The 27,459-nt window shown below is 45.8% G+C and overlaps 1 protein-coding gene and 1 long non-coding RNA gene across 4 annotated transcripts in view; both read left to right on the top strand.

The window, feature by feature from the left end:
- Positions 1 to 14,184, top strand: part of LOC135234708 (retinoic acid receptor gamma-A-like) — a 27,811-nt gene extending 13,627 nt beyond the window's left edge. The window contains exons 2-8 of the mRNA XM_064299571.1: positions 5,404 to 5,552; positions 5,754 to 5,913; positions 7,269 to 7,414; positions 7,890 to 8,066; positions 8,673 to 8,877; positions 9,636 to 9,794; positions 10,863 to 14,184. Of these exons, the coding sequence (XP_064155641.1) occupies positions 5,404 to 5,552; positions 5,754 to 5,913; positions 7,269 to 7,414; positions 7,890 to 8,066; positions 8,673 to 8,877; positions 9,636 to 9,794; positions 10,863 to 11,251 (1,385 nt within the window). The 3' untranslated portion in view covers positions 11,252 to 14,184. The remainder of the gene's footprint in view (positions 1 to 5,403; positions 5,553 to 5,753; positions 5,914 to 7,268; positions 7,415 to 7,889; positions 8,067 to 8,672; positions 8,878 to 9,635; positions 9,795 to 10,862) is intronic.
- A 5,031-nt stretch (positions 14,185 to 19,215) lies between these two features.
- LOC135234715 (uncharacterized) overlaps positions 19,216 to 27,459 on the top strand; it is a 35,524-nt gene continuing 27,280 nt past the window's right edge. Inside the window, exons 1-3 of one of the 3 annotated variants that reach the window (XR_010324178.1) lie at positions 19,216 to 19,860; positions 19,949 to 20,013; positions 25,710 to 25,976. This is a non-coding gene — a long non-coding RNA (uncharacterized LOC135234715). The remainder of the gene's footprint in view (positions 19,861 to 19,948; positions 20,014 to 25,709; positions 25,977 to 27,459) is intronic. The other 2 variants (XR_010324176.1, XR_010324177.1) reach the window with 2 other exon arrangements.

Raw genomic sequence — 27,459 nt, 5'->3', positions numbered from 1 at the left:
ACACATACATATACACTCACACACACATATATACACACACATGTACGCACGCATTCACACACGCGCACACACTCACATACACTCATATATACACACACACATATACACACATACAAACACATACACACACACATATATATAAATACACATACACACAAACACATGCACACACATATACGTGCACGCACACACATACACACTCATGCATGCACGCACACACACACGGACATACACATGCACAACCATAAGTGTATTGGTACAATTTGTACAGTCCACATTTTTTATATTGAAAGCAACTGACAGCTAAATTTGCAAATCAAATTCCGAGATACTAGCAGATGGAATGGTGTCCACACCAAACTGTGCAGACACACAATCACACACAGACACACACTCACGCACACACAGGGAGAGAGAGAGAGCCAAAGACTTGTTGTGTTTGGCCCAGCATGTGAGTGACATACACTGTTCTGTGCGACGGCTTTTGCAAAACAACAAACAAATCACATCACATGGGATGCACATTACACAGGAAGTTCTTCTTTTATTTTTTTTTCACAGGACGTACTTATACAGGATGCATGTACGGTGTAAGATCCAGCACACAAACCCTGCAGTAACAAAGTGTTCCATCTCAGCAGCAGCCCGCTCTGATCCAGCCTTGGGAATCCGTCTCGTTGTGGCCTTGTGGCAGTCCCAGGCATAGAGCTGATACAAGCGCTAAAAACCAGAATGTTGTGGGTTTTATTCCCTGTAGATCTGCATATACATTCATCCACATGACTGGGTCTCATGCTAAAAAAAAAAATGTAGGCTATGTAAGTCCCCACAAGAGAGGCTTCTGCCACACGGGCAGCTCATTCTGCAGTGTGTGTGTGTGTGTGTGTGTGTGTGTGTGTTTGCGTCCGTCCATCCGTGTGCGTGTGTGAGCTGGCGTGTGGCTCAACGAGTGTGACCTGACAAAGAAATGGTGTGTTGTGTGTTAGTGTGGCGTTTCAAGGGACTTGTTGTCTGTATGTTTTGTAATTGTAGTGTGTTACTATAGTGTTTTATGGGGCCGGTTGTTTGTTGTGTAATTTTAGTGTGCTGGTGTAGCGTTATATGGGGCAGGTTACTTGTGTGTTGTTCAGTTGTAGTGTACCAGTGTAGTGTGAGATGGGGCTTTGTTGTTTGTGTGTTGTGTGTTAGCATAGCGCGAGACGGGGCAGGTTGTGTGCGCGTTGCGTAAGTGGTGTGTGTTAGCGTATCGTGAGATGGAGCAGGACAGATAGACGGATGGAGAGAGACAGGTAGAGAAGGAGAGGTGCAGAAGCAGAGAGACTGAGAGGGGGACGGAGGAGACCCAGGCTTCCCCGCTGCGTGTGACAGACGGATTAGCGTTGGCCACGTAGCCGCGGAGCTCCGCCGCTCGCGTAGCACAGAAGCCGCTGAGGGAGAGGGGGATTAGGGAGGAAGACGATGTATCTGCCAGGAAGTGAGCCCGACCGGCTGATAAACCTTCACCCTCAAACACACCCAGACACCCATTCCCCTCCTCGCCCTTCCCTCCGTCCGTCAGCAGCCAGCGACGCCCCGGAGGGGGGATTGTCATGCAAATCGAGTCCCAGGCTTGTGCGCAGATAAGGCCGAGGTCTCGGGTTTCATCTGATCTCTGTTTGCTAAACACCAGTAAGTGGAGACAGGAGCAGGGGAGCCCGAGGGCCAGATCTAATCACGCGTTCTGAAATGTGCGTGTGTGTGTGTGTGCGTGTGTGTGTCTGTCTTCATGAGACTGTGTGGGCTTTTGTGTGTGTGTGCTTGTGTCTGTGTGTGTGGTTGAAGTGTGCGTGAGTGGTGTGTGTCTGTGTGTGGGGTGTGTGTGTGTGCTCATGAGACTGTGGGCTTTGTGTGGCTTGTGTCGGTTCTACTGAGTATCCATGAGTAAAAGAGGGGTCTCCTCCCTCCCCACCCCCCCCCCCCACACACACACACACACATACTCTCGCCTCCCACTCACTCACTCACACACACACACAGAGTTTCAATTACGTTCATCTGCAGGGTAATTTTTGAAAGAACTTTCAACACCTTTCCAAAACGCTTCATTCGCTGTTACGGTTGCATGAACAGAAACTCGGTGCCTAAATATTTAGGCTCTGAGGGTTTTCGGAAAGTTTATTTTTTAAACACTCCACGGTTTTAAATACGGTGACCAAATGTGAAACCGATCTGTTTCGACGAGCCCGGCAAAAAACTTGGCCCCGCATTAACAGGAAATGGTCGAATTCAAAGGATTTCGAGAAGCTGACGAGTGGAGATGAGACAGAAGACCCACTCGCGCTGTTCAACTTTGTGTTTCATATTTCTTATGATTTAGGTCCTGGGCAGTGACATGTTACCCTGTTACATAGTAATGTAAATGGACTGCATTTATATAGCGCTTTTATCCAAAGCGCTTTACAATTGATGCCTCTCATTCGCCAGAGCAGTTAGGGGTTAAGGGTTAGGTGTCTTGCTCAAGGACACTTCGACATGCCCAGGGCGGGGTTTGAACCGGCAACCCTCCGACTGCCAGACAATCGGTCTTACCTCCTGAGCTACGTCGCCCCTGTAATGTAAAACAAAGAAGAGAGAAAAACGATGAAAGTGCAATTCTATTTCGGCCCGATGTTCTCTGCGAGGATGTTGTGATTCATGCGTAGTTTTTCAAAGAGGAAGACTGGGGTTATAGACAGACACTGAGACCCACGTGAGTCTTCCAGGCCTGCTCAATTTGCATGCTCCCCTTCGAACCAACATTGCGTGCACTTAAACTTGCACTTGCGCAAATCTGCTCAGGATTGACCATTTTCATGTGCCGTACGGGTGCTTTACTCAACCCAAGAATGGCCATGGCATTCATGTGGAAATTCTGTCTCTCCAGGAGTCAGAAGGGCAGTCTGGAATCATTTTGGAGACTGTAACAGATGCTGACTTGCCGCTGATATTGGGGTTTTCCTGTTATCACTCTTAGCATTTTTAGTAATACATAGTAATATTGGTAGTAGTGGTATAGGTGATGATTTTTCTTATTTTTCTTACTATCGCCTTCATCCTCATCATTGTGATGAATTTTTGTATGAGTACAGAGCCATGTGAGTATGGCTCTTTTTTTGGGGTTCAGAGCACAGTGAGAGTTCAGGTCAGCCCTGAAAGCCCTCTTTGTCCCCCTCATTCCCCTCTTTCACTCTATCCCTCCTGTTTTTATTAAATTCTTCATTTATACCCCCTTTTCTCTTCTTTTTGAAGTCTCCCAACTCTTGTAAAAAAAAGCCAGGCTGCTGTTTTTTTTTCAACCCCTTGGTGTGAGAGAGGGAGGGAGCTGTGAGGGTTTGGGGGTTGGGGGGGGTGGGGGTGTGTAGGTTAAGTTCGGGCTGGTTCTGTGGTTTCCATTGAGGGTCTGAAGGCGGTGGGAGGGGGTTCGGGGGGCAGTAAAAGTTGGGGTTTTAGGGCCTCCCGTTCCTTCTCGATTTTATGACGGTGGGCTTTTTTACTTGTCTGGGCTGCAGCTGGCGTTGTGAATAGCCGCCCAAGGTGACCGGGTCCCAATAAAGTCCTCTCCAGTCAGACCCGAAACTGCGCCTGGGCCCTGGGACCGGCTTTATAGGCCGGCTTACGAGCCTGGGCCTCTATTAAAAGCTGGCAGGGCTGCGCTGTGGAATTTAGGGCCAGGAAACAGGAGAAAAATAGGGTGTGTGTGGAGGGGGGAGGGGGAGGAGGAGGTCTGAAGGGTGAACAGGGGTGGAAGTTGAAAGTCAGTGCATCGGCCTGTGTGCAAAAGGCGTTAGGCATGTGCGCGGTGCTGTGGTGTGTGTGTGTGTGTGGTACTGTGGTGTGTGTGCGTGTCTCCGTGGTGCAGTGGTGCGTGTATGTATGTGTGTGTGTGTGTGTGTGTGTGGTACTGTGGTGTGTGTATGTATGTATGTGTGTATGGTACTGTGGGGTGTGTATGTATGTGTGTATGGTACTGTGGTGAATGCATGCATGTGTGTGTGTATGGTGCTGTGGTGTGTGTGTGTGTGTGTGTCCATGGTGCTGTGGTGAGTGTATGTATGTGTGTGTGTGTGTGTGTGTGTGTGGTACTGTGGTGTGTGTATGTATGTGTGTATGGTACTGTGGTGAATGTATGTATGTGTGTGTATGGTGTTGTGGTGTGTGTGTATGGTACTGTGGTGTGTGTGTATTTGTGTGTGTGCGGTGCTGTGGTGAGTGTATGTATGTGTGTGTATGGTGCTGTGGTGTGTGTGTATTTGTGTGTGCGCGATGCTGTGGTGAGTGTATGTATGTGTGTAAGAGTGTGTGAAATAGGAACAGGGACTGAGAAAATGCATGTGTATGTGTGTGTTTGAGAGAGAGAGCACTGTAGGTGTGAGAGAGAAACACGGAATGAGAAAGCATGTGCGTCTGTGTGTGTGTGTGTGTGTGTGTGTGTGTGTGTGCGCGCGTGTTCGAGCGAGAGATTGTGTGAAACAGCTGTCTAATAGCAGTATCTCATTCCGCTGTGGCGAATGGCGGTGCGCAGCACGGCGTGTGACTCAAGGTAACGCTGACGTCAGTCTCTCATAAGCTATAGCTCTGCTGTCGGTCACGTGATCGGTCCTGACAAGGACGGGCATGTCAGAGAGGAGGAGGAGGGGAGGAGGGGGGAGGAGGGGGAGGGGGGGGGGGGGAGCAGAGGAACGAGGAAGCCGGAGAGGAGAAGCACATGCACTCTGCTTCGGGGGCCCGGGGGCAGAGGCGTCTTCAGCGCCCCACCGTTTACCTGCCTTATCAGCGCGGCTGTCAGTCCGTCGCTGATCCTCCCGGCTCGTCCGCCGCCGTCTCTCTGTCTCCCTGTCAATCAGCACCCACGCACACACGCCCTCCCCAATCTCTCTAAATATTTACCCCCGCAGCCTGCCTCCTGGTGAGCGTTGGGGGGGCGGGGGGGGGGGTGGTTCTGCTGATTGATTGACAGGTCTCCTCTGACATGCTACGGCTGATTAGTTTCTCTCTTTACCGTCAGGCACTGGGCTCGCAAATAAAACCCGCTCGTGGCAAAGGCACTGAAAGTAGTGATCTTACTCAGTGCGGACTTCACCAGTTTGTTTCAAACGTTTTTTTACTTTAGGCTTTTCTGCATAGAATTGGGAGCTATAAGTACAGGCCCCCATAGCATGAACAGCAGCGTCAGACCGCAGTGCAGGATTAATCCCAGTCCATCTTGAGTAAAGTAAAAACAGTGCTTATCGTTCCATTAGTTACAGTCAGAACAAAGGAACAACTAGCACCTTGACCCGCTTCCAAGAAGCTCACGGTCACTAATAATAAAAATAAATAATAATATGAAGAACCTCTCTCTCTCTCTCTCTCTCTCTCTCTCTCTCTCTCTCTCTCTCTCTGCAGCGGTGGAGACCCAGAGCACCAGCTCGGAGGAGATGGTCCCCAGCTCTCCGTCTCCGCCGCCCCCGCCGCGGGTCTACAAGCCCTGCTTCGTGTGCCAGGACAAGTCCTCCGGGTACCACTACGGCGTCAGCTCCTGCGAAGGCTGCAAGGTGAGCCCGGACGCTCCGCCCCTCGAAAACGCCCGTCCCCCCCCCGTTACGGAGGTGCCACGCTCCGCCGCTCCTGCCACAAAATATAAAATCCGACCTTGTTGCAACGCAACATACCGGTGAACAGAAGGCGTGAGCTGCTGTATCTCCCGCCCACCCCGGTTTGCTTTCCGTCCCCCCCCCCCCCCCCAACCCCCCCAGGGCTTCTTCCGGCGCAGCATCCAGAAGAACATGGTGTACACCTGCCACCGCGACAAGAACTGCCAGATCAACAAGGTCACCCGCAACCGGTGCCAGTACTGCCGCCTGCAGAAGTGCTTCGAGGTCGGCATGTCCAAGGAAGGTGAGAGACGGGCCCGAAAAGCCTGGGGTTTTCCTGAGCAGGCTGGGCCAGGAGAACGTGTACCATGCCTGGGCCTCCAAAGGACATGAAGGGCAGCCTCACTGGCTCCCGTTCATTAGGCCCAATGAAGCTTCCTTGGCAGGGAATATACTGACTAGGGTTGCCAGATGCCTGGTTTTTGACTGGATTGTCTAGTTTTCAAATTATTTATAAGTCTGCCAACTAAAATGGAATGAAGGCACATTGACAAAACAATATATATCACCAACTTAAGAGGATATAGTTAGTTTGTGTATTGTGAAAAAGGGAATTTAGGATGCCTGTCCCAAAATTCCACATCTGAGTGATTTAGTCAGACCTCCTACTGGCCTGATTCTCTCTGTAAGCACATAGAGTAACAGTTGGGAAACCTGACTTGTACCCCGGAGGGTTGCAGGTCTGAATCCTAGGGTGGGACATTGCAGTTGTACCCTGAGGGTCTTAACCTGAATTTCCTAGATAAATGCAACTGAATAAATGAATAATGTGTAGAATGGAAATTATGAATGTCACCAGAGATAACAGAGTCCTGTCAGCAAATAAATGAATGCCTGGTCATGTGACTTGCCGCTGTTCTTGCACAGTGGAGCAGGATGACTTTTGAAAGATTCCCTGTGATATCTAGGAAAGAATCTCTCTCTTTCCCCCTCCCCCTCCTTCCTGTTTCTCTCGCTCCATTTTGGTCTCATTTTCAGGTGCTTGATAAGGTGCGCTGTGTTTGATAAGGTTTCAGGTGTGCTGTGTTTGATAAGGTTTCAGTGCGCTGTGTTGATAAGGTTTCAGTGCGTTGTGTTTGATAAGTTTTCAGGGGTGTTGAGTTGTGCAGTTTGGCCTGAAATTCTGAGGTTGTGTTTAGGCTGTGCAGACAGCCTAGTATTATACATGGAAGTGATGTCAGCATGTGTGTGCAGCCTGAGGAAGTGATGTCAGTGTGTATCTGACATGCTGGCCTGAACCTCCAGGAGTCATGTGTGCAAATTAATTTGTGAAAGGGTGTTTGCGAGTGTTTGTGTGTGTGTGTATGTGCGTGTATATGTATGTGTGTGCGTGTGCGTGTATGTGCGTGTATATGTACGTATGTGTGTGTGTGTGTGTGTGTATATGTGCGTGTATATGTGTATGCATGTGTATGTGTGTGTGTGCTGGGAGACAGCATTGTGCCTTGGCTATAACTGGATATCCTGAGAGGAAGGAGATAGGGGGAGGGTGAGAGAGCGGGGAACTGGACTCATGATGCATTCATGAGCTGAATAAAACATTAAAATAAAGTTTTTGGGCAATGCTATGTAATATGATATAATCCTGGATGAAGGCTTTTTCTCACTGGAGACGACATAAGAAGAAGAAGGATGTGAAGGAGGAGGCCGTGCTGCCGGAGAGCTACGAGCTGAGTGGGGAGCTGGAGGAGCTGGTGAACAAAGTTAGCAAAGCACACCAGGAGACGTGCCCTTCACTGTGTCAACTGGGCAAATACACCACCGTGAGTCTCTCAAACACCCTAACACACATCACTCACACACTCTAACACACTAACACACATCACTCACACACTCTAACACACTAACACACATCACTCACACACTCAAACACTAACACACATCACTCACACACTCAAACACTAACACACATCACTCACACACTCTAACACACATCACTCACACACTCAAACACACTAACACACATCACTCACACACTCAAACACTAACACACATCACTCACACACTCTAACACACATCACTCACACACTCAAACACTAACACACATCACTCACACATTAACACACATCACTCACACACTCACACACATCACTAACACACTCAAACTCTCTAACACATCACTCACACCCACATATAGTAAACCATAAAGTATTTCCAGTGCAGATGAGTGTATAATAATGTTGTACAGCAGTAAAGATACTTTAACATGCGCCTCTCACCGCTCTCTCCTCTCCTCAGAACTCCAGTTCGGACCATCGGGTCCAGCTGGACCTGGGCCTCTGGGACAAGTTCAGCGAGCTCTCCACCAAGTGCATCATCAAGATTGTGGAGTTCGCCAAGCGGCTGCCTGGCTTCACCTCCCTCACTATTGCTGACCAGATCACCCTCCTCAAATCAGCCTGTCTGGACATCCTGGTACCCAGCATTCCCTCTGTCCCATACTAGCTGCTCTGCTTGCACCACCACCGATACTCTAAATAGTGACCAGATAGTCAACTCCCTCTTCTTTTCTGGCCTCCACATTGTATGTGTTATTAAGGTTTAGATTGGTAAGAAGAGATTATGGTGCTGTGCTGTTGGCTGCGGATGTTCCGACTTTGTCTACACCCTTTTCAGACAAATTCACAAGGATCCAGCAAATCAGAGATCATTTCTAACTTATTGCCAGAGATTGATTGCTCATTTGAGCAATCAAAGCTGAATATCTGTTCAGGAAGTAGAATGTCTGTACTGACATCACAACTGGGCATCAAAGTGACTCCACTGTCAGAGATGAGGCCACAGTGCCACCCAGTGGACAGACATAGTATACAGCACAATCAGTAATAGTTAGCATAATAATAAATATTAATAAACAGTATTATTATTAATAAAATAATAATAATAATAATAATAATACATATTAGTAGCATTATTATGAGATGTATTCATTTTTTGATCAGTTGAAACTAAGCAGTGTTTATAATATTAGCAGTGTTCGGTAAGCGTGATTCCGTTCCCCTCCCCCCCCTCGCCCCCCAGATGCTGCGGATCTGCACGCGCTACACCCCCGAACAGGACACCATGACCTTCTCCGACGGGCTGACGCTCAACCGCACGCAGATGCACAACGCCGGCTTCGGGCCGCTCACCGACCTGGTCTTCGCCTTCGCCGGCCAGCTGCTGCCCCTGGAGATGGACGACACGGAGACCGGCCTCCTCAGCGCCATCTGCCTGATCTGCGGAGGTACTGCGGCCTGCACTGCTCGGGGATGCCGTGGGTTGTGCACTGAGATCAGACGACTGCAGTGCTTTTGGGATCAGTGTCTTTCATGCTTTGGTGTCACTGGTTTTTATTCTCAAATGTGCGGTAGGATATTCATTTCTTAAATTTACACAACAGGCAGTTTGTTTTTTAATTGTGTGAGTGGGTGTTTATACTCTGGTGTTTGAGTGGGTGTTTATTCCCCTGTGTGTGAGTGGGTGTTTATTCCCCTATGTGTGAGTGGGGTTATTACTCCCTGTGTGTGGAGTTGGGGTGTTTATTCCCTGTGTGTGAGTGGGTGTTTATACCCCTGTGTGTGAGTGGGTGTTTATACTCTGGTGTGTGAGTGGGTGTTTATACTCTGGTGTGTGAGTGGGTGTTTATACTCTGGTGTGTGAGTGGGTGTTTATACTCTGGTGTGTGAGTGGGTGTTTATACTCTGGTGTGTGAGTGGGTGTTTATTCCCCTGTACGTGAGTGGGTGTTTATACTCTGGTGTGTGAGTGGGTGTTTATTCCCCTGTGTGTGAGTGGGTGTTTATTCCCCTGTGTGTGAGTGGGTGTTTATTCCCCTGTGTGTGAGTGGGTGTTTATACTCTGGTGTGTGAGTGGGTGTTTATTCCCCTGTGCGTGAGTGGGTGTTTATACTCTGGTGTGTGAGTGGGTGTTTATTCCCCTATGTGTGAGTGGGTGTTTATACTCTGGTGCGTGAGTGGGCGTTTATTCCTGTTTTTCCCCTCAGACCGGATGGACCTGGAGGAGCCCCAGCGTGTGGACCAGCTGCAGGAGCCGCTGTTAGAGGCCCTGAAGATTTACGCACGCCGTCGCCGGCCCAACAAGCCGCACATGTTCCCCCGCATGCTGATGAAGATCACAGACCTCCGCGGCATCAGCACCAAGGGTCAGTGTAGCACTCAGACACTGGGGAAGGCTGGGTCAGTACTGCACACTAAACACAGGGAAGGCTGGGTCAGTACTGCACACTAAATACAAAGGAAGGCTGGGTCAGTACTGCACACTAAACACAGGGAGGCTGGGTCAGTACTGCACACTAAATACAGGGAAGGCTGGGTCAGTATTGTACAGTAAATACTGGGAAGGCTGGGTCTGTACTGCACACTAGATACAAAGGAAGGCTGGGTCAGTACTGCACACTAAACACAGGGAAGGCTGGGTCAGTACTGCACACTAAACACAGGGAAGGCAGGGTCAGTACTGCACACTAAATACAGGGAAGGCTGGGTCAGTACTGCACACTAAACACAGGGAAGGCTGGGTCAGTACTGCACACTAAATAGAGGGAAGACTGGGTCAGTACTGCACACTAGATATAAAGGAAGGCTGGGTCAGTACTGCACACTAAATACAGGAAAGGCTGGGTCAGTACTGCACACTAAATACTGGGAAGACTGGGTCAGTACTGCACACTAGATATAAAGGAAGGCTGGGTCAGTACTGCACACTAAATACAAAGGAAGGCTGGGTCAGTACTGCACACTAAATACAGGGAGGCTGGGTCAGTACTGCACACTAAATACTGGGAAGACTGGGTCAGTACTGCACACTAAATACAAAGGAAGGCTAGGTTAGTACTGCACACTAAATACAAAGATACTTAGAAATGCTCCCTTTCAGGATGACTGGCAGCCCATGGTGTACATTTTACCCACTCGTACCGCTGGGTGTTTGCTGAAGCAGCGCAGGCTGAATAGCCAACGGCTCGCAGAGCCCTGTTGCTGAAGCACCGTGAAAAATGTTAAATTTAGCACTCCTCGGTGTGGCGTCACTCAGACCAGCCCTTTTTTCCTCGCCACTGTTGCCGTAGGCTTGCTCCTGTGGGGGTTTAGGAGCAGGGTTGTCTGTAAAGCGTATCGTGACAACTGCTGTAAAAATACGCTATACAAATAAAATTTGATTGGGTGATTTTTGTTGATTTGGTTTCTCCCCCGGCTGCGCTCGGCCCGTGCAGGAGCAGAGAGAGCCGTCACTCTGAAGATGGAGATCCCGGGACCCATGCCCCCGCTGATCCGAGAGATGCTGGAGAACCCGGAGGCCTTCGAGGACCAGCCGGAGAACGGCGACGCCGCCGCCGCCGCTGCTCCGCCCCCGGCCCCGCCCGTCACCATCAAGAAGGAGCGGGAGGAGGAGGAGGAGGAGGGGGAGGGGGGGGGGGAGGGCGAACGCGGCGCCGCCGAGAACGGCGGCGAGCTCTCGCCGGAGGAGGACGACGAGGACGAAGACGACGACGGGGCGGACGAGGAGAGGGAGCGCGACGCGGAGAGCGACGGGGAGAACTGGGCGGGCGAGGCGTCCGCCCCCGAGTGGCCGAGGAAGACCCTCGCGGGGCGGGGCCAGTGAGCGGCCGAACGTTCCCTCGAAACGATCCCTCCAGTCTCTCGTAAGAAAAGAAAGAAACAAACAAACAAAACAAAAAAAGAAACGAAAACAAACAAAACAGAAAATATCACAAACTTGTGATTCAGACCAAACTATAGGGAAGAATCTCATGGAAAAAGAACAGAGGCCTCTTTAGATGACAGTGACTGTCACTCTCTCTGTGTTGTTATTGTTTTTTTTTTAGTGTACATAGAAGCGAAAGGAGATGCCAAAAAAAAGAGAAACACCAGCCATAGCGGCGAGTGCAGGCGGGCTGCCGTTTTCACAGGGTCCTCTTCAGGGTGCAGTGCTTCAGGGTGGCCAGCAGGGGGATGCAAATGGCATGTCCTATTTTTCCCCCCCGTTTTTTAAAAAACAAAATTACGAAAAATGAAACGACAAAGTGGACGCGGTGGCCCATTTGTTGTCGATGCTTTTTAAAAACAATTTTCATGTAGCATTTTAATTGTTTTTTTTTCTTTCTTCTTATGGCATATGTATACACTCCATATATTTCTCTATCTATATATCTTTATATTTTTGTTTTGTATTTGTCATTTATGGTTTTTGTATATTCTCATGTTCTCCTTTAAAGAATGTCCCAGAACAGAGACACAGAGAGATAAAGAGAGATAGAGGAGGAGAGAAAAAAACCCAGCAATTTACAACTGGCAGACCTCCACTGGTCCTGAATTGCTAACGCATCACTGATTCTGAATCAGGGAGATGCTCAAGATTTGGAGGGAGGAGTGCTTCTCTCTCATTGGCTGAAATGTTCTCAAACGCCAAATTCTCCATGCCAAATGAAGCTGTTTTTACTGTGACACACGAGGCTTTCTCACTGTGGGAAATGACAGTTGCATAACCCTCCCCCCTCCCCCTCCCTGTGAACCTCCCCTCCTTACCTCCTGGAACTGCCCCTGCTGCTCTGTTCTTGGAGGGGCAGTATCGCTGACGCGTTCGGGACGCGGGGCGTACCTGTACGGCCATGCTGTCCATGCTGGAGGCAGTGTCCAGTGTTCAGTGTCCAGTGTCCAGGCCCTGGTGTGAAGTGGCCTACGCACCGTAAGTGCTGGCAGCACAAGAATGTGGCTGCAGTCTCTGGAGGAATCAATGCAGAATCACACACACACACACACACATACACACACACACACACACACACACACAGGCACACGCACATACACCCAGGCACATACACACCCAGACACACACACACACACAGACAGACACACACAGGCACACACACATACACCCAGGCACACAGGCACACACACACACACACACAGGCACACAATGCATGCACTTGTAGACACACAGTCACACCCACGAAACTGTACACATACTACAATCAGCGTGCATACGCTTGCACATTTACAAGTTTCCGTGATTGGACAAGGAGATCTGCACAAAATATCATAACACATAAACGCACTCAGGGCTACCTTTTTAAGGACCCAACCGTAGCTGTCCACAGACATGCCAGAAAGGAGCCATATCCACAGAGACTTTGGGACTCATTGTCTCTCGTGAGCTCGGGGAGAAACGTACAACCTGGCCACCTCAATGACAAGCCATACCGCAGCCAGCTGTGTCCATCCGTTAAACTCTCCTCAGAGGTGGCTCATTGACTGTGGCTCACCGGTGCTCGGGTCTCACCGAATTCTAACCGGCGCAAACGATGCGGGCGGAGAGCCGGTCCGAGGCGGCCGGCGACGCCCGAGCCGGGCTGAAGTGCCTCCGTCGCCGTGGAGCAATACGGACGCCACGCAAACACCCGCGAAAGGACGTCGCCCAATGAGATTTCATGCTCAAACGTGCGATCTGCGTCTTGGAGAGCGCGTGTGTGTGTGTGTGTGTGTGGTGGGCAGGTGTGTGTGTTAATGAGCTTTTGTTCTCGTGTTTGTACGCCTGTGTCTGCGTGTGTGTGCACCTGGGTCTGTGTGCTTGTGCGAATGTCTATGTGTGTATGCTTTTGTGTTTGTATGTGAATGTGTATGTGTGTATGTATGCAAGTATGTGTGTTTGTGTGTGTGTGTGTGTTTGTGTACGCGCAATATCTGGTTATATTTTGCCAAATTAATGTGTTTTAATAGCACAGACTGTAGATGTGGAACCAGGCTAGTGGGAGGAGGTAACGTTCTTGGCTTGGGACAGAGCAGTAGCTTTTCCATTGTTAGTACCCACGTACAGGCCTGTGGCACGCAGCATCCACCAAACGCCTCCATCTGCCACTGTGGTGCTGAGCAGGGGATTCACAGAAAAATAAAACGGACCTCCGTCTTACTTTCATCTGTCTTTGGCCGCTAGCTGTGACCGGTGATGGCAGCACAAAGCTTTCTACCTTTCTGTCTGAACAATCTCCCATGAAGCTTGCATTTAAAATTTGAGGTCAGTCCCAGTAAGAGTGTCCCACCCAGCAACAGGAATTACCCCTTTGAAGAGTTGTGTTTTTGGAATGTGTTTTTAAAATTCAGTATTCTGGTGATTGTTACATCAGCATTAGAATGTTCGGCTAAGAACATTCTAATCACATATTTGTGATGTCACACCTTAAAGGGGTAACCATAACTAAAGCCCAACCTGCACTCAAACTCCGAGGGAGGGGCCAGCCTGGTTCCAGCTCTGCAGCAGAAAAGGGGGAATTAATATCAGTGTTACTTGGAGACAGTGAGGATGGGTGGGGCTCCGTGAAGCCCCGCCCTCTAAGAAAGGGTGTGGCCTTAGGGGGAAGGGAAGAACAGTAAGGCTCTGTGGTATCTGTACTGTACGTCCAACTTTGAGCATGTCGGAGTTGGCTGCTAATTATCCTCTCTTTATACTGTCAAACTCTCATGCTAAGAAAAGCCATTTGACAAAAGGGGAGGAATTTGTACAATAAATGAGATTTTTGTGAGCTTTTGATGCTTTATAAATCTATAATTGTTTTCTTTTTTTGCTTTTTTAAGTAAGTTTTTCAGAATAGGAAATAAAAGCCAGGTTGAGCTAACCAATCAGCCCAGCTTTATTAATATTATTATTGGTGTCCTACAGCTTAGTAGTGATGTTCACTTAAGACAAACCACACAATTAACCAGATAATAAATTACACTTTTTTTCACAAACTTTCTGAGGTAGCTAAAAATATTGGTGTTGGCCAAACTTCAGCTAACATTGAATCGCTCATCTACTGTAATTAGTTCATTCTGACTAATTAGATATTTAACTTGGTTGCTGTAGTTACTTGGTGAAACATTTACTAGTGAAACATTTATATTGATGCCAGTAACCAATCAAGTACTAGTACAAGTGCAGTACTTTTGTTTTTCTGGTTAGGTCAAAGATAGTCTGTCACTAGTGATGATGCTTTCAAGTGTGTTCCAAATGTACCAGAAATTGAAGCAAACTTTAGCTCTCTCATATTATTAAGTACATTTCAGCTGTTATGTTGAATGTTCTACTGAGTTTGGAAGTATGCAAAACACAAGTATGCATAATGGGAGACAGTCCAGTACTGACTAGTCTTCTGCTGGAGACTCTCCCTTCTACTGTGACATCGCTCCCTCCTCAGCCTATCGGAAGAAAGGCTTTCAAGACTTTAAGGGCAGATGACCCTAATTTAGAGTGGAACTGTCATTATGATTCAGGATCGGTTGCTAAAGGTAAAACACTTAATATTCTGTTGCAGGGCCCACCCTTCAGAGAGACCTGAGCTCTCCAAACATCAGGCACGCAGAACCATGAGCGTGCGGGCCTTAATTAAAATTCAGTCAAAGGTGCCTCGCCCTTAACTTTGCAAAAACCTAGCGACTTCAAACACGTTTCGCTTGCCTGTTAGCACCTGCTAAATTTCACAATGTTGTGCAAGGAGGAAAGATGCAACACTTTAAATTTGTACAATCTGGGGAGATTTAGCTGCCTCACTTTAAGAACGAGGACAGTGACATTTTTAAGTACAGCTTTCTGGAGTTTGCAGCCCAGTTAGGAGATTTTTTATCCACACTCACTACTTGTATAGAAACGTGCAGAAATCTCTCCACTGCTGATGAGGTTTCCATACGGAGTCCTTGGTAAAGTTGCGATCATTTGAATAATTAGTCACGCTGTGCTAAATAGACGTGTCTCATGTAGATCGGTGATATAGATACATTGCGAGTTAAACCTTTTTAAACGCGCTAGCGTGGTTATACAGTCGCTGTGGCGCAGCCTGTGGTGGGCGCTGGACAAAGGTGGCAAACATTAACCATTTTATTGAGGTGGAGGGCCTCAGCGAAGGGGTGGTCTGTTCAGGGGCTTCGGGTTAAAAAGGTTTCGGAGCCCCCAGGCCTGACCGGCACCGTAAATCTTACTGACGAAGGCGGAGCAGGCTCCAGATCGGGACGTGAGTCACACGCGGCGCTGTGAGATTTTTGGGGGCTCCGGTATTTGCACGCCCCGTTCTGAATCATCCCGTCCTCAAAATTCCCCAAAAGTAGAGTCAGGCGGCGAAGCACCCTGTCCCGCACCCTTTCAGTGATTTTAATAAATGATTTATTACTCGTTAGTGTTTGTACATAGCTCGTTGTGACGATTTGAGTGATGTAGCTCTTATGGGAACAATGCCAACGGTATTGGTATTGAAAACAGATTACAAGTTTATCTAAATTACAAAGCAAATACGTGTGGTATTGGACAGCCCAGGACCACCTGTTTTATGATCCTTTGTGTAGTAGGCTAGCCATAGGTAGTTTCATGGAGCACAGCCATGTATGGTTGTTGGTATTTACTAATGCATTCAATTTGCCATTTGTGACAGATGACTTGAGTGGAGTGCAAAGTTGAAATATGTAAATGTATTGTTTAAAATCAGGTTTCACTCTGCATATTATTACTGAGAGTGATTGTACTGTAACTACAGCAACATGGAGACCTTAACTGGCACAGACACATATTTTTGCAGTCACAGGCCACACAATTTTCTACTTGGTCTTTGTTTTTGGGTGGGTGGGGGGCGGTATTTTAATTGTTTTAAAACTTTTCTTTCCTGCCTATTTCTGAGAAAGATAAAGTATTATTCTTAGTTTTGTATAAGTGCCAGACCCTAGTTTTGGTGTTGACATCATTGTGTCATTTTCCTTAGAACAAGTGCACTAGTTTTGAACTGTAGAATGGGTTTACAACCCTGTCAGTCTTTTTTCTTGACATTGTAAGTATACTCAAGTAAAGTCAATTAAATTTGCTGTGAATTCTCTCCCTACCTTCCTCTCCTCCCTCTCCCTTATCCACCCCTCCCCCTCCCCCTCCCTCCCTCCCTCCCTCCTCCCTCAAGCATTTCCACTTCTCGCTCTAATGTGCCTTCGACCTGTTTTGGCAGCTGCAGTAAGTGTGAGAGGGCTGTGGAGTGTGATAAACAGCACCGCCTGTCCCGTCCGCTAGAGGGAGGACGGGAGCAGACCTCCCACGCGTCTCTCAAACACAGCCTAGTCTTGTGTACCTTTTCGGCTTTCATTTTACGTTTGTTAATTGTGCCATTTTATTCACCTTCGTTTAATGCTGATTTTATAAAGAAATGTTAAACGTAATAATGTGTCTTGTTTATTTATTTCTGACACGCAATTGGTGGGTGAACAAACTGCAGTAGATATACTGGCAAAATCGTATATACTGAGGAAATTTCTTGTTTTCAACCAATGTTGATCTCTCTATGGAGATTGCTATTATCTTGCAATGACCCCGATGATCAACAGAGGGTGCTCACGTACCATAGTTCGCAGCACCGGCCAGGAGGACGCTTCGCAGCGTGCCACGGCACGTTTTATTGAGTCAAACGATGGACACCATCTAGCGCATTTCCTCCTGAGATATGATTGAACAACTAGGCTGACACCGTGACCTGTCCTTTGCGAAAGAAGGTAGCCTATAGACCTACTGATTAGCATTCTATTTTATTGACTGTTGCCTGTCACATGCATAGTCGTGAATTCTAGTGGTCCCTGGCTTGTAGTAATGGATTCTTTTCATTTGAATTCCCTCGACCTCAAACTGACTGTCCTTAGAGCTTGTCCTATAAGATTTGGATAAGATCATAGGCTTCAGAAACGCTGAGACTGGTGCCGTGTTCCCAATCTCTCGTTCTTCCCACTCTGTAGTCGCTTTCTGTCTCACAGGCAAGATAGTGTCACCGGTCGAGACGCAGCTGGACAGTGGAGTCACGCCTCATCTACACCCCGGCCGCGCCCTGAATGCGCATGAGTCAGCGAAGCGTATCCAAAATAGCCGAAAGGTATCGAATTGGGATGTAGAAACCATTGTACTTGACACTGACCGAGTGTGAACCACCACGGATCTGCTGCAGCACAGCTTTGATATAGATGTCTATTATAGCCTATATATTCGGCTTGCTGCGCGGCACGGTGAAGCGTTTATACACACACGCTTGCTCAAAAATAATTATGGGTACGTAAGAGCTGATTTACTGCATAATTGTGGCTATTACTGCAAGTGTGACCCTTGTCCCCTTCTGTGCCAGTGAAGAACATCAATTAGCAGCTAAAATACGAAAGGACAAGCCTTTTCATTTTTGTCCTGGCAGAAAATAACTCAACTCGTGCTTTTGAAAGTACACAACAGAAATTCTGACCAAACTATGTAGCCAAGAAACTAAGTTGAGCCGTTTAGAACTATAGATATTTGACAATATATGATTTTGTGCAGATCATTAAAATGTGATTGCTGATTTGTGGATTCATCCGTCCAACGCTTAAGTTAATGTAGCAGCATGCCACCTCACGAATACGAAACTTTGAACTAGTTTTGCTAAATCGGACTCTGACCATTTCAATTATTGGTCGTGAACAAACAGAACGCTGCCGTGTTTGGCAAAAAGGGAGCTTCCAATGAATAAGTTTATGCTTCAGCTGAACTGATTCTCCTAGCTTACAAGCCTGGGGTGCAGAGATTTCAACCTAGCCTTCACACCTAGGGTGCAGAGTTTTCAATGCTGCCGCTTCGACAGCTGCCTCAACTTCTGCTTCCTTGGTAACGTTAATCTCCGCGCGTCAAATAGGCCTATAGTCTGTTGCACTATAAAGTATTGAAACTGGACACACACAGCTATAAGACGCTAATGAGCACCGACACACACGCACGCAAGCTCGCAACAGATACTCACGTGTGCGCGCGAACATACGAACGCGCGCACACAAACACGCACGTAGACGCGCACCTTTGAAGGTATACAGGGCTTTTGCAGTCATGAAATGGGGAAAAGAAAAAGCAAGGAGGAGTACGTGATTTGATTAAAAATCAACCCAACTGATTCCAGCTCTCTATGACACACCCAAACACTTACCCTGGCTAATTTCCAAATAGACTAGACTCGGCTCAAAACCCGATGTATAAATCTGATACTAGCATATTCAATTAGGCTACAGTTGAAATGGTAAATCACCGTTATTTTCAGAGAAGGCACTAGATGCCCCTATTACATGCAACGAATCAGAAAGAATTAAACGCACACACGCGCACACACGTTTTCTAGCGCTGAGTGATTGATGCCTTGGTCAGAATACCCATTTTTATTAATGGAAGAGGCAAGAAGGCGATAAACAGAGATGGGATTCTATTAATTAAATGATGCCATAATTAACTTTCATTAAACACAGATCGATAAAGCGAAGCCTGGACTCAAACAAGGTCTATACATTACACACCATTTTACAAGAAAGCGCTAAATGACCTCGTATATTCGGCCCCGTAAGTCGTCGCCATGGCAACCCACGGGAGAATTTGTTGAAGATGGTGGGTCTTAAAGAGGACGCACTTGCGGTTTTTATTCGTAGTCTCCCTGTTTTATGCGGTTCTATCCGTATTTATATTTTATTGCGGCAGCCGGAAACTAGCCTACACAAAAGCTTTAACGTGAACACAGCAAAAAATAAAAATAAAATAAATATACCAAAATATAACACCGAAGAACTGTGAATGTAGCCTAGTCAGTGAAACGATAGCTAGGCCAGCCTGCTATACTTAAATGTATCTAAATTGCGTTTTCATATTCCATGATGTATATCTTGATAACCTGTTGGCCTATTCGTGGCTACTCACTGTAGGCTACGCCAAAGCAACTTGCATTCCACATCATTCTTTTATCCAGTACAGCCTATAGTAGGCTAGGCCTGCATCAACTGGAACAAAAGCTCAAGGGAACAAGAGTTGGTTTGTACCAAACAGGAACTTCCAAACATCATCGTAGCAAATTAGGCTAACCGCTGCCTCACACTGCTGGCAATAAAAGATACTCAGCCGAGATTGAAACATCAATAGGCTACTCGCCATCTCCGTTTGTTCAACTGCGTCCGGAATATAAACGTGCTGTGATTCCCTCTACCTGCAATTAACTGACTATATAACTCAAACACTTTCTTTGGTCGTAACTTCTCGCCAAGACCACACCCCGAACTCGCGATTATGCATGCCTGATTTACAACAAGAAGGGAGCGGACGCGTAATTAACAGAAGTTACGCGCACGAGTCGCAGCTTGTTATGTCTATGCCCAGTCCACCGGCGGATTCTTGTGACCAGGATTTTCTATTCTTTAATTGCAATGGTTAAACGACCAGGTGTTATACATGTCAGTTTCTTTGTATATTTGTAAAAAATCATTAAGTTAACATTACACTTTTTTCTTGGAGAAGCTAATTTGATTTTTTTGGAAATAGAGTTTGGGTCCAGATTGCAAACGCTGAAGAGAAAATGCATTGGCGGACAACATGCAGTTACAGAGGTAGGACCAACAGTACCCTTCCGGCTCCAGCGATTTTTATTAATTTTTTTATTTTTTTCTTAATTGTAAAGCACAAGTGCTTTTGCAATCGCAAATCGCCCCACCCTACACCCAGTCACAATATAATCCACTCGCCTAAGAGCCGAAAAAAAGCAGAGGCTGCACAGCGTCAGCTCTGCTCCTGGTGTTGATTAAGCGTGAGTTCATGCCAGTATAACGGAAGGCGATAGACTGGAGCGGTTTCCTGTGTCCTCATGAGTTTGATTTTAATATAGGAAGGTTTTCACAAGCTGCATGTGAGTTCCGCGCTCCGCCCGTGGTATTCGGCCTCTCTAGGTATCGGGATGAAGCAGTGCTCAGGAAAAGTTCATCATGAGGGGTTAAAGAATGTCGAATGGTTATTATCAGTTATTTGACCAGAAAAACACAGAAGTTAAATGAAGATTTCAGGTTATTGAAATGTGTTTAAAAAACGGATACATTTGGTTCCGTATTAATTCCCAGGCAGAGTTCGTGTGCTGTATGGACACTTGTTTTGCTTGACCCTGTTGAATGCTGTACTGCAGTGTGCGTTGAATAAGGTCAGAGAACAGCAGACAGAGCATTATGGCGCGGGTTATGGAGACTGCCAGCCCTAGTGCACCGTTTCTCTTTATGTGCCTGTTTACCTGGGGTGAAAGGTGATTTGTCCACTCCACAATCCCACACCCACCAATGATCACATGTATGCACATACACACACTTATGCATATTACACAGATTTAACAAATGCTGAAGTTACCTACTGGATTACATTTTTTTTTTACATACAGCCCATTTAACTGTTTTTTAAATTTTTTTTATTTTTACGGAACCAATTTATCTCATGTACATCTGAGTCACAAGCCGTAATTATAGCCCAGTACACTGCTGTAAGTAGTTACAGGCCCAATTCCACACAAGCATCTGTTCATCCCACAGAATGATCTGTATTGGGACAGAAAACTGGAAAAGAGAATGGCTTTAACAGTATATTTTGTAGAGGAAAGAAAATGGCAGTTGTCTAGCCTAATATATATTCGCATTGCTTTCAAATTCATGCTTTGACTGACATATCATTAATTATGATTTATAAAAACATTATTTATTTTGCATTTTACTAACAGCATTAACCTAGATGTTCTAAATAATTGCCGTCATATACAAGTTACAGCTATCTTTTATAGGTCTTTTCAAATAAACTTTCACGAGCTACAGAAACGAGGCAACCATTCCCAGAAAACTTACATTAAAATAGTTTGAAGTAAACACAACTTTATCTAAACTGCAATAAATACAAAATACAGTCCTAATAACCCATATCATTATGGCCATCTTCCAGCTCGTACAGAAGACCCACCTTTCTGTGGATTGAAAAATTCATCTTGAAACTTATCTTGCATCTCCCTGTTCCCCTTAACCCCTAAGCAGTATTTCTCAATCAAAGCTTGTATGGTTTTTAGCTAGCTATATGGGTGTTAGCTTCATGACTAGCTCTTATGTTTTATGTAGTATCTATTATTGAGTATTTGATTTGTATTGTATAATTATTTGTTTTGGATTTGTATTATGGCTCTACATTGGTATGTTAACATACATTTAATACTTAAAAAATGTAGCACATACAACACTGGTCGGGGCATGTTGGCAATTGCAGCTGGATGCATGTTTGTTGTCTTGCATTTTAGATAGCTAGCTAATTCACTCTGGATAAGAGCATGTGTTTGCTGGCTTACTTCAATGGAATGTAATCAGCTAAAATCAATCAGTACCACCTTTTAACATTCCATCATTTTCTACTGCAAGCTTGTTAGCTCTCATCTGCTGAGTTCGCTAGCTAGTTAACTGGTAGGTCAGGCTTTCAGCTAGCTAGATAGCCAGGTGACATTACAAAATCAAGGGCTGAGTATTTAACCATCGACAGTGGAGCTGGTGTTAGCGAGTTAGCAAACTTTTGGCCATATAGTGTATGGGGCCTAGACCAAACCATTAGAAACAGCCCCAGACCAGACCTCTACCAAATTTTACAGTTGACCCTGTGCATTTGGCAAGTAGTGTTCTCCTGGCTCCCTCCCCTTACCTCAGGGCGAGGAAACAGGCTGGAGTGCTCTTTAAGCTCAAGGCGAGGTCAGGGGGGGGAGAGGTAAAACTAACTAAGATTTGAACATTGACTGGACTGAATTATCAAGCAAAAGTGTGTATGCAAAAATATGTGATAAACTATACGGTGGTATTTTCCCTTACAAAATCTTTGGATGCATCTGAAGCGAAAATATGTATAAAGAACATTCTCTTAGTATAAGCATCTCAGAAAACAAGAGGGATATTATGTGGCTTGTTTCAGTTAATAGGCTAGCTGTGCGAGCAATAGAGAAATGGAGCTGCTTTGTAACAACTAAAATTTGCCCAATTAATAATTGCAATGAGGATGAAACTAGTGAACATTTCATTTTGCACTGTCAGAGATCCAAAGAGGTGTGGGGGAAGATGCTTAGTATTGGTTTTGATGTAAATGTAAATTTTAATGCTGTGATGTATGGTATATTCAAAGAAAACATGTCAGATACACATAGAGACTTTTATTGGACGCTGATATGCACAATGGTGGCAAAGTTGTGGAGGACAAGGTGTAAGGTGGTTGTTAACCAGGTAAACATCTCCAGCGAGGTAGTAACTGAACTGAAAAGAATGAGAACTTTGGACATACAACAAAAGAAACACACCGTGGAACCTAATAAAATTGTACATTTTATTATGTAATATTAATGTGCATTTTAAATATATTTTTTTGTACATCATTTTGTAAATGTGTAAAAAAACAAACAATAAAGTACTTAAAGTAAAACTAACCATGGCAGGATATGACAGAACCAAGCGATTGCAGGGAAAGGTAGAGGTGGAGAGAGCCGAGTATCGAGCCTTGGGGCACACCTGTAGAAAAGCCACTGTAGCAGTAGTTAGTATGTGTATCAAAACTGTTCATTTCAGGGAGGTTCACAAATAAATCAGAGTGAATTGGGAGCTAGACAACTGGGGGAACGACAATGATATTAATGGTCAGCAGGTACAGCTGATGTTGCTAGCATTCGCGCTATGCATTCACGCTATGCAAACACAACGGGGTAAGCTCCACAAAATTACTTGGGTTATGCCAAAGCGAAACATCCCTTTAAGGGTTTCCTGCTACAGTGGCTTTTCTCATGCTCACAGCCCCTCCTCAGTAATTGGCTTCCTCCGCCTCCACTTTTCCAAAGTGAAATATCCCTTTAAAGAACTGTCCCGAGACACAGGATTAAATCAGTTGTTTGACGTCCTGAGTGCAGAGACATGGGGAACACTGTGCAGTGCAGGGAACCATTTCCGTGGTTAGCGAGAGAGGGGGAAGGTGACAGCCATTCAGTAATGGAGAATATCGTAAATTTTACATCTTCTCCGGAGGGCAAGAGACAGGGAGAACTGCCCTTAAATATTAAAGAGAGGATGATATAGAGACTGAGAGGAAGAGGAATATTGCTTAAGGGCCTAAAGGCAGGTTTGTGTGAGGGGGGGTGGGAAGGGGGAATAAACTTTAGAGGGAAGGGGGAGGGGATAAGTTGGCAGGAGGAAGAAGGCCTGTATGTGGGTTTTACAGAGAGAGGGTGTGTGTGGGAAGTGTGTGTTTGTATATGAGTGCATACGGGTACACTTGTGCGTGGGGACAGTGCAAGTGGATTGTACACACACACACATACACACACACTTGTGTGTATGTACTATTGTGTGTGTGTGTGGATGAGTTTATGTGCATGTCCATATGTGTGGTGTATGCGTGTTTGTGTGTGCACGAATGCATGAGTTTGTGTGTGTGTGTGTGCATGTGTGTGTATAAGTGTGTGTGTGTGTGTGTGTATATGTGTGTTTATATTGGTGTGTATGTGTGTGCGTCAAAAGTATTAGGCCACCTGTAGCTTTTAAAAAGACCTACCTATAGAGAATATATGTGCATTTATTGAATAACAAACCAAAGTATAAACATACTTTGAACAATAACACATCAATACCTACAGAACAATAACACAAAAAGATTAGTTTTACATAGATGTGGAAGGGTAGTTAAATTGATTTGAATTGTGGCAACGTTGCTCCCTGCAAGAAATTGCAAAGAAGCTTAGGATTTGCTCCTACAGCTGTTGGGCAGTAATGTTGACAGGACATGACCTGGAAGATTAAGAGGGACTAGACCAGGGGTGCACAACACGGGCCAATCCGTTTCAGGATTTTGCGCCAACTTCTGCCCTTAATTATTTAATTAGCAGAATCATATCTTGAGCCGACATTTGTATGACAGCCACAGATTGCAAGTGCATCCTAAAGATTTTACTGTGCTCAAGTACACGAGTGAACAAGTGTAGGTTATAGGGCTGTCAGATAGATAAAGCTGAGGCAATTGGATGGAACAAAAACCGGCACACAGACCGGCCCTCCAGGACCGGAGTTGTGCACCCCTGGGCTAGACAAACACATTATATGAGCAAAAGTATCTGGACACCCCTTGGTCTGGGGCTGTTTTTTATGGTTTTGGCTAGGCCCCCCCCTTTTTCGCAGATGCACATCTTTTTAGACCAGCAAATCCTAGTTGCCGTTTCACTGTAGTCAGGGGAACTGATTTCTTAATAGTTGCATTTAATTCTGTCTGTAGGTTTTGTGCAGTTTTATGATGGTTTCTCTTGCTAGACAACACGAGGAATTTGTCTTCTGCCTCTTGATCTTCTTGGTGTTCTCCTGTTAACATTACTGCCCATCAGCTGGAACCTTCGGAGTGTGAACTGAGCACCTACCTTCTTTCCACAATGTTTACTTAGCCTCACACCTCTAAGCCTAACTCCTTTCTTTGCCATATTTCTTGCAACCTTAGTGCTTTTCTTTATTCAGGTGTTATGTCCAGAGTTTGAGACTGCTATAGAGTCTAATGTAAGTGTGCAGTAGCACAGTGTTACAACATTATTACAGATTGAATGATTTTCAGGTCTAACTATATGATGGTAAAGCCTAGTTTATGTTGCTTTCTTTAGTTTTGTCGGGTAAGGTTACTGCTCTAACCAGCTCTAACTTGGCTAGCAATGAAGAATGGTTTACGTATGATGAGACTTATGGATATGAATGCTAATGAGCACAGGATACACGCTGTCCTTGTCCACCCTGTCCTTGTCTGCCGAACAGGTCACAATAATCTAATAGCGATTATTGCAATTTAATGGTTATAACTGGGTTAAAAACTTGACAGAAATATTAAAAAGACAATAAAATGTCACTTCTGGGAAATATAACCATGATCTGAATCCAGTTTCCTGGACCATTAAGGTAGATAAGACTGCACTCAATTTCATTACCCCTTCACCTCCCACTGTCCAAAATGATTAGATAGACATCCAATAATTAATTTATTTGTAATTAAAGTCGAAGGAGGCTATTTCACTGAAAGTCATGTCTAAGATTACTTTTATGTATTTTGAGTTATTGTAGGTAGAAACTGAAAAAGCTTTGTTATTCAATAAATGTGCTTGTATTAACTGAATCCTTCTCTACCTAAAGTTTAAAGGCCTACTGGTGGCCTAATACTTTTGGCCTGTACTGTATATGTGTTTGTGTATATATGTATGTGTGTGTTTATTTGTGTGTGTGTGTGTGTGTGTGTGTAGGAGCTGACAGAGTACATTCGGCAGGTGAAACAGAGATTGGACATCGTGGCAGATCCCAGATGGAGCTTTCCGTTCTCCTCTAGTGAGAGACAGACTTGCCAAGCTGGGATATGGCAAAGGGCCTTCAGCATCCAGGGAAATGGCCTTCAACATCCAGAGAAAGGGCCTTCAACATCCAGGGAAATGGCCTTCAACATCCAGAGAAAGGGCCTTCAACATCCAGAGAAAGGGCCTTCAACACCCAGGGAAAGGGCCATCAACATACAGGTAAAGGGCCTTCACTATCTTCCTATTCCCTCACTATTCTTCCAGAAAATGCAGCTATTAATTTGGTCTGACTGCTCAGTGAGGTGTCTGAAGGGTCCCTGATCATTGATGAGTGAGTCTGCTTCACCGTTCCTGCTTCTGTTACGCTAACCGTGCAGGCAAAGGCACGCAGACACGTGTCATCAGCGCATCACCTTTACAGAATCCCAGAAGCTACTGCTGTGAGTTAAAATGAACTGTCGAGCCTTTCTGAACGTCTACCCGCTTTGACTCCTGAAGGTAGACTCTGTTTCCTGTTCTTGCTGAAGTAATGATCGATTGAATACGGCCTTCTCTTAGTGTCTTTGTGTGTTTGTATGTATATCATCATCTGTGTCTGTCCCTGTACACCTTTGTTCATGTGTCTGTCGACAAACTGTCCTGACAGCTCCCTGCATGAGGATGAGAACCGTGGGTGTGGGTGTCTGTGTGTGTGTGTGTGTGTGTGTGGTGCGACAGACGGGGGCTCTGCAGGACCCTGGCCTCTCGGCCTGTATGTCTTTTACGTTGGTAATTAAAAGCAGTAAAGAGGGAGGGAGTTGTCAGTCCCAAAGCCGTTTCCCACTGAGTTTTAGAGACAGCTATAAAATGGCTGCCCCACCTCATTGATTTTATAATTAGCTCTCATCACCCCTAGACTCGATACTGGGAGAAAGATGGAGAAAGCGAAAAGGAGAGGAGGGAAGAGGAGGGCTAGGTGAGAGACAGGGGTTAAGGTTGGTCAGGTAAACAGGAGGACAGGCTCATGGGGGGGGAGAGATGCCAGATTTTCAGTGGGCGGGGTTAACTGGGTGTTGGTTATGTGAAAAAACCTTACGTCCAGTGAAATCCTTTGTACATGTAATATGTAAATGCCGCTCTTGCTACTTTTGTACAGGTAAGGCAAGTTGAAAATGCCAGAGAAAACAATATACTTTTTTTTATTTTCACAAAAATGAAGAGCGCTACAAGAAATGGATTTTGTTTCTGGAGACCAAGGGCACTGCAACATTACAGTAACCCGTACAGTTAGCATTTGCAGTGCCCATTGTCAACTGGTCGTAGAACACGGTGGGTCGGTAACTAAGCCTACCGTTAGCTAGCGGCAATTAATTAGCTTTCAAGCTTAGACGTGGAATCAAAGACTTTCTTTATTTGGGTGTAATGTCTGGAATTTGAGACTGTTAGTGTACAGTAGCTCAGTGTTACATTGTAATTACACACTAAACGATCTTCAGGTTTAACTACACGATGGCAAAGCCTAGTTTATGTCGTTTTCTTTCGTTTTATCTGGTCGTGTAAGGTCACTGCATGGCTCTAACCGGCTCTAACCTAGCTAGCGATGAGGAATGGCTTGCATATCACGTCTTATGGATATTAATGCTAATGAGCGCAGGATACATGCCCACTCCGTCCTTGTCTGCTGAACAGCTCACAGTAGTCTAATAGTGTTTATTACAATTTA

The sequence above is a fragment of the Anguilla rostrata genome, chromosome 11 (assembly GCF_018555375.3).
Source record: "Anguilla rostrata isolate EN2019 chromosome 11, ASM1855537v3, whole genome shotgun sequence".
NCBI classification, from domain to species: Eukaryota; Metazoa; Chordata; class Actinopteri; order Anguilliformes; family Anguillidae; genus Anguilla; species Anguilla rostrata.
Note: the sequence above shows the minus strand (reverse complement) of the source record. Positions and strands in the feature narration are given on the sequence as shown.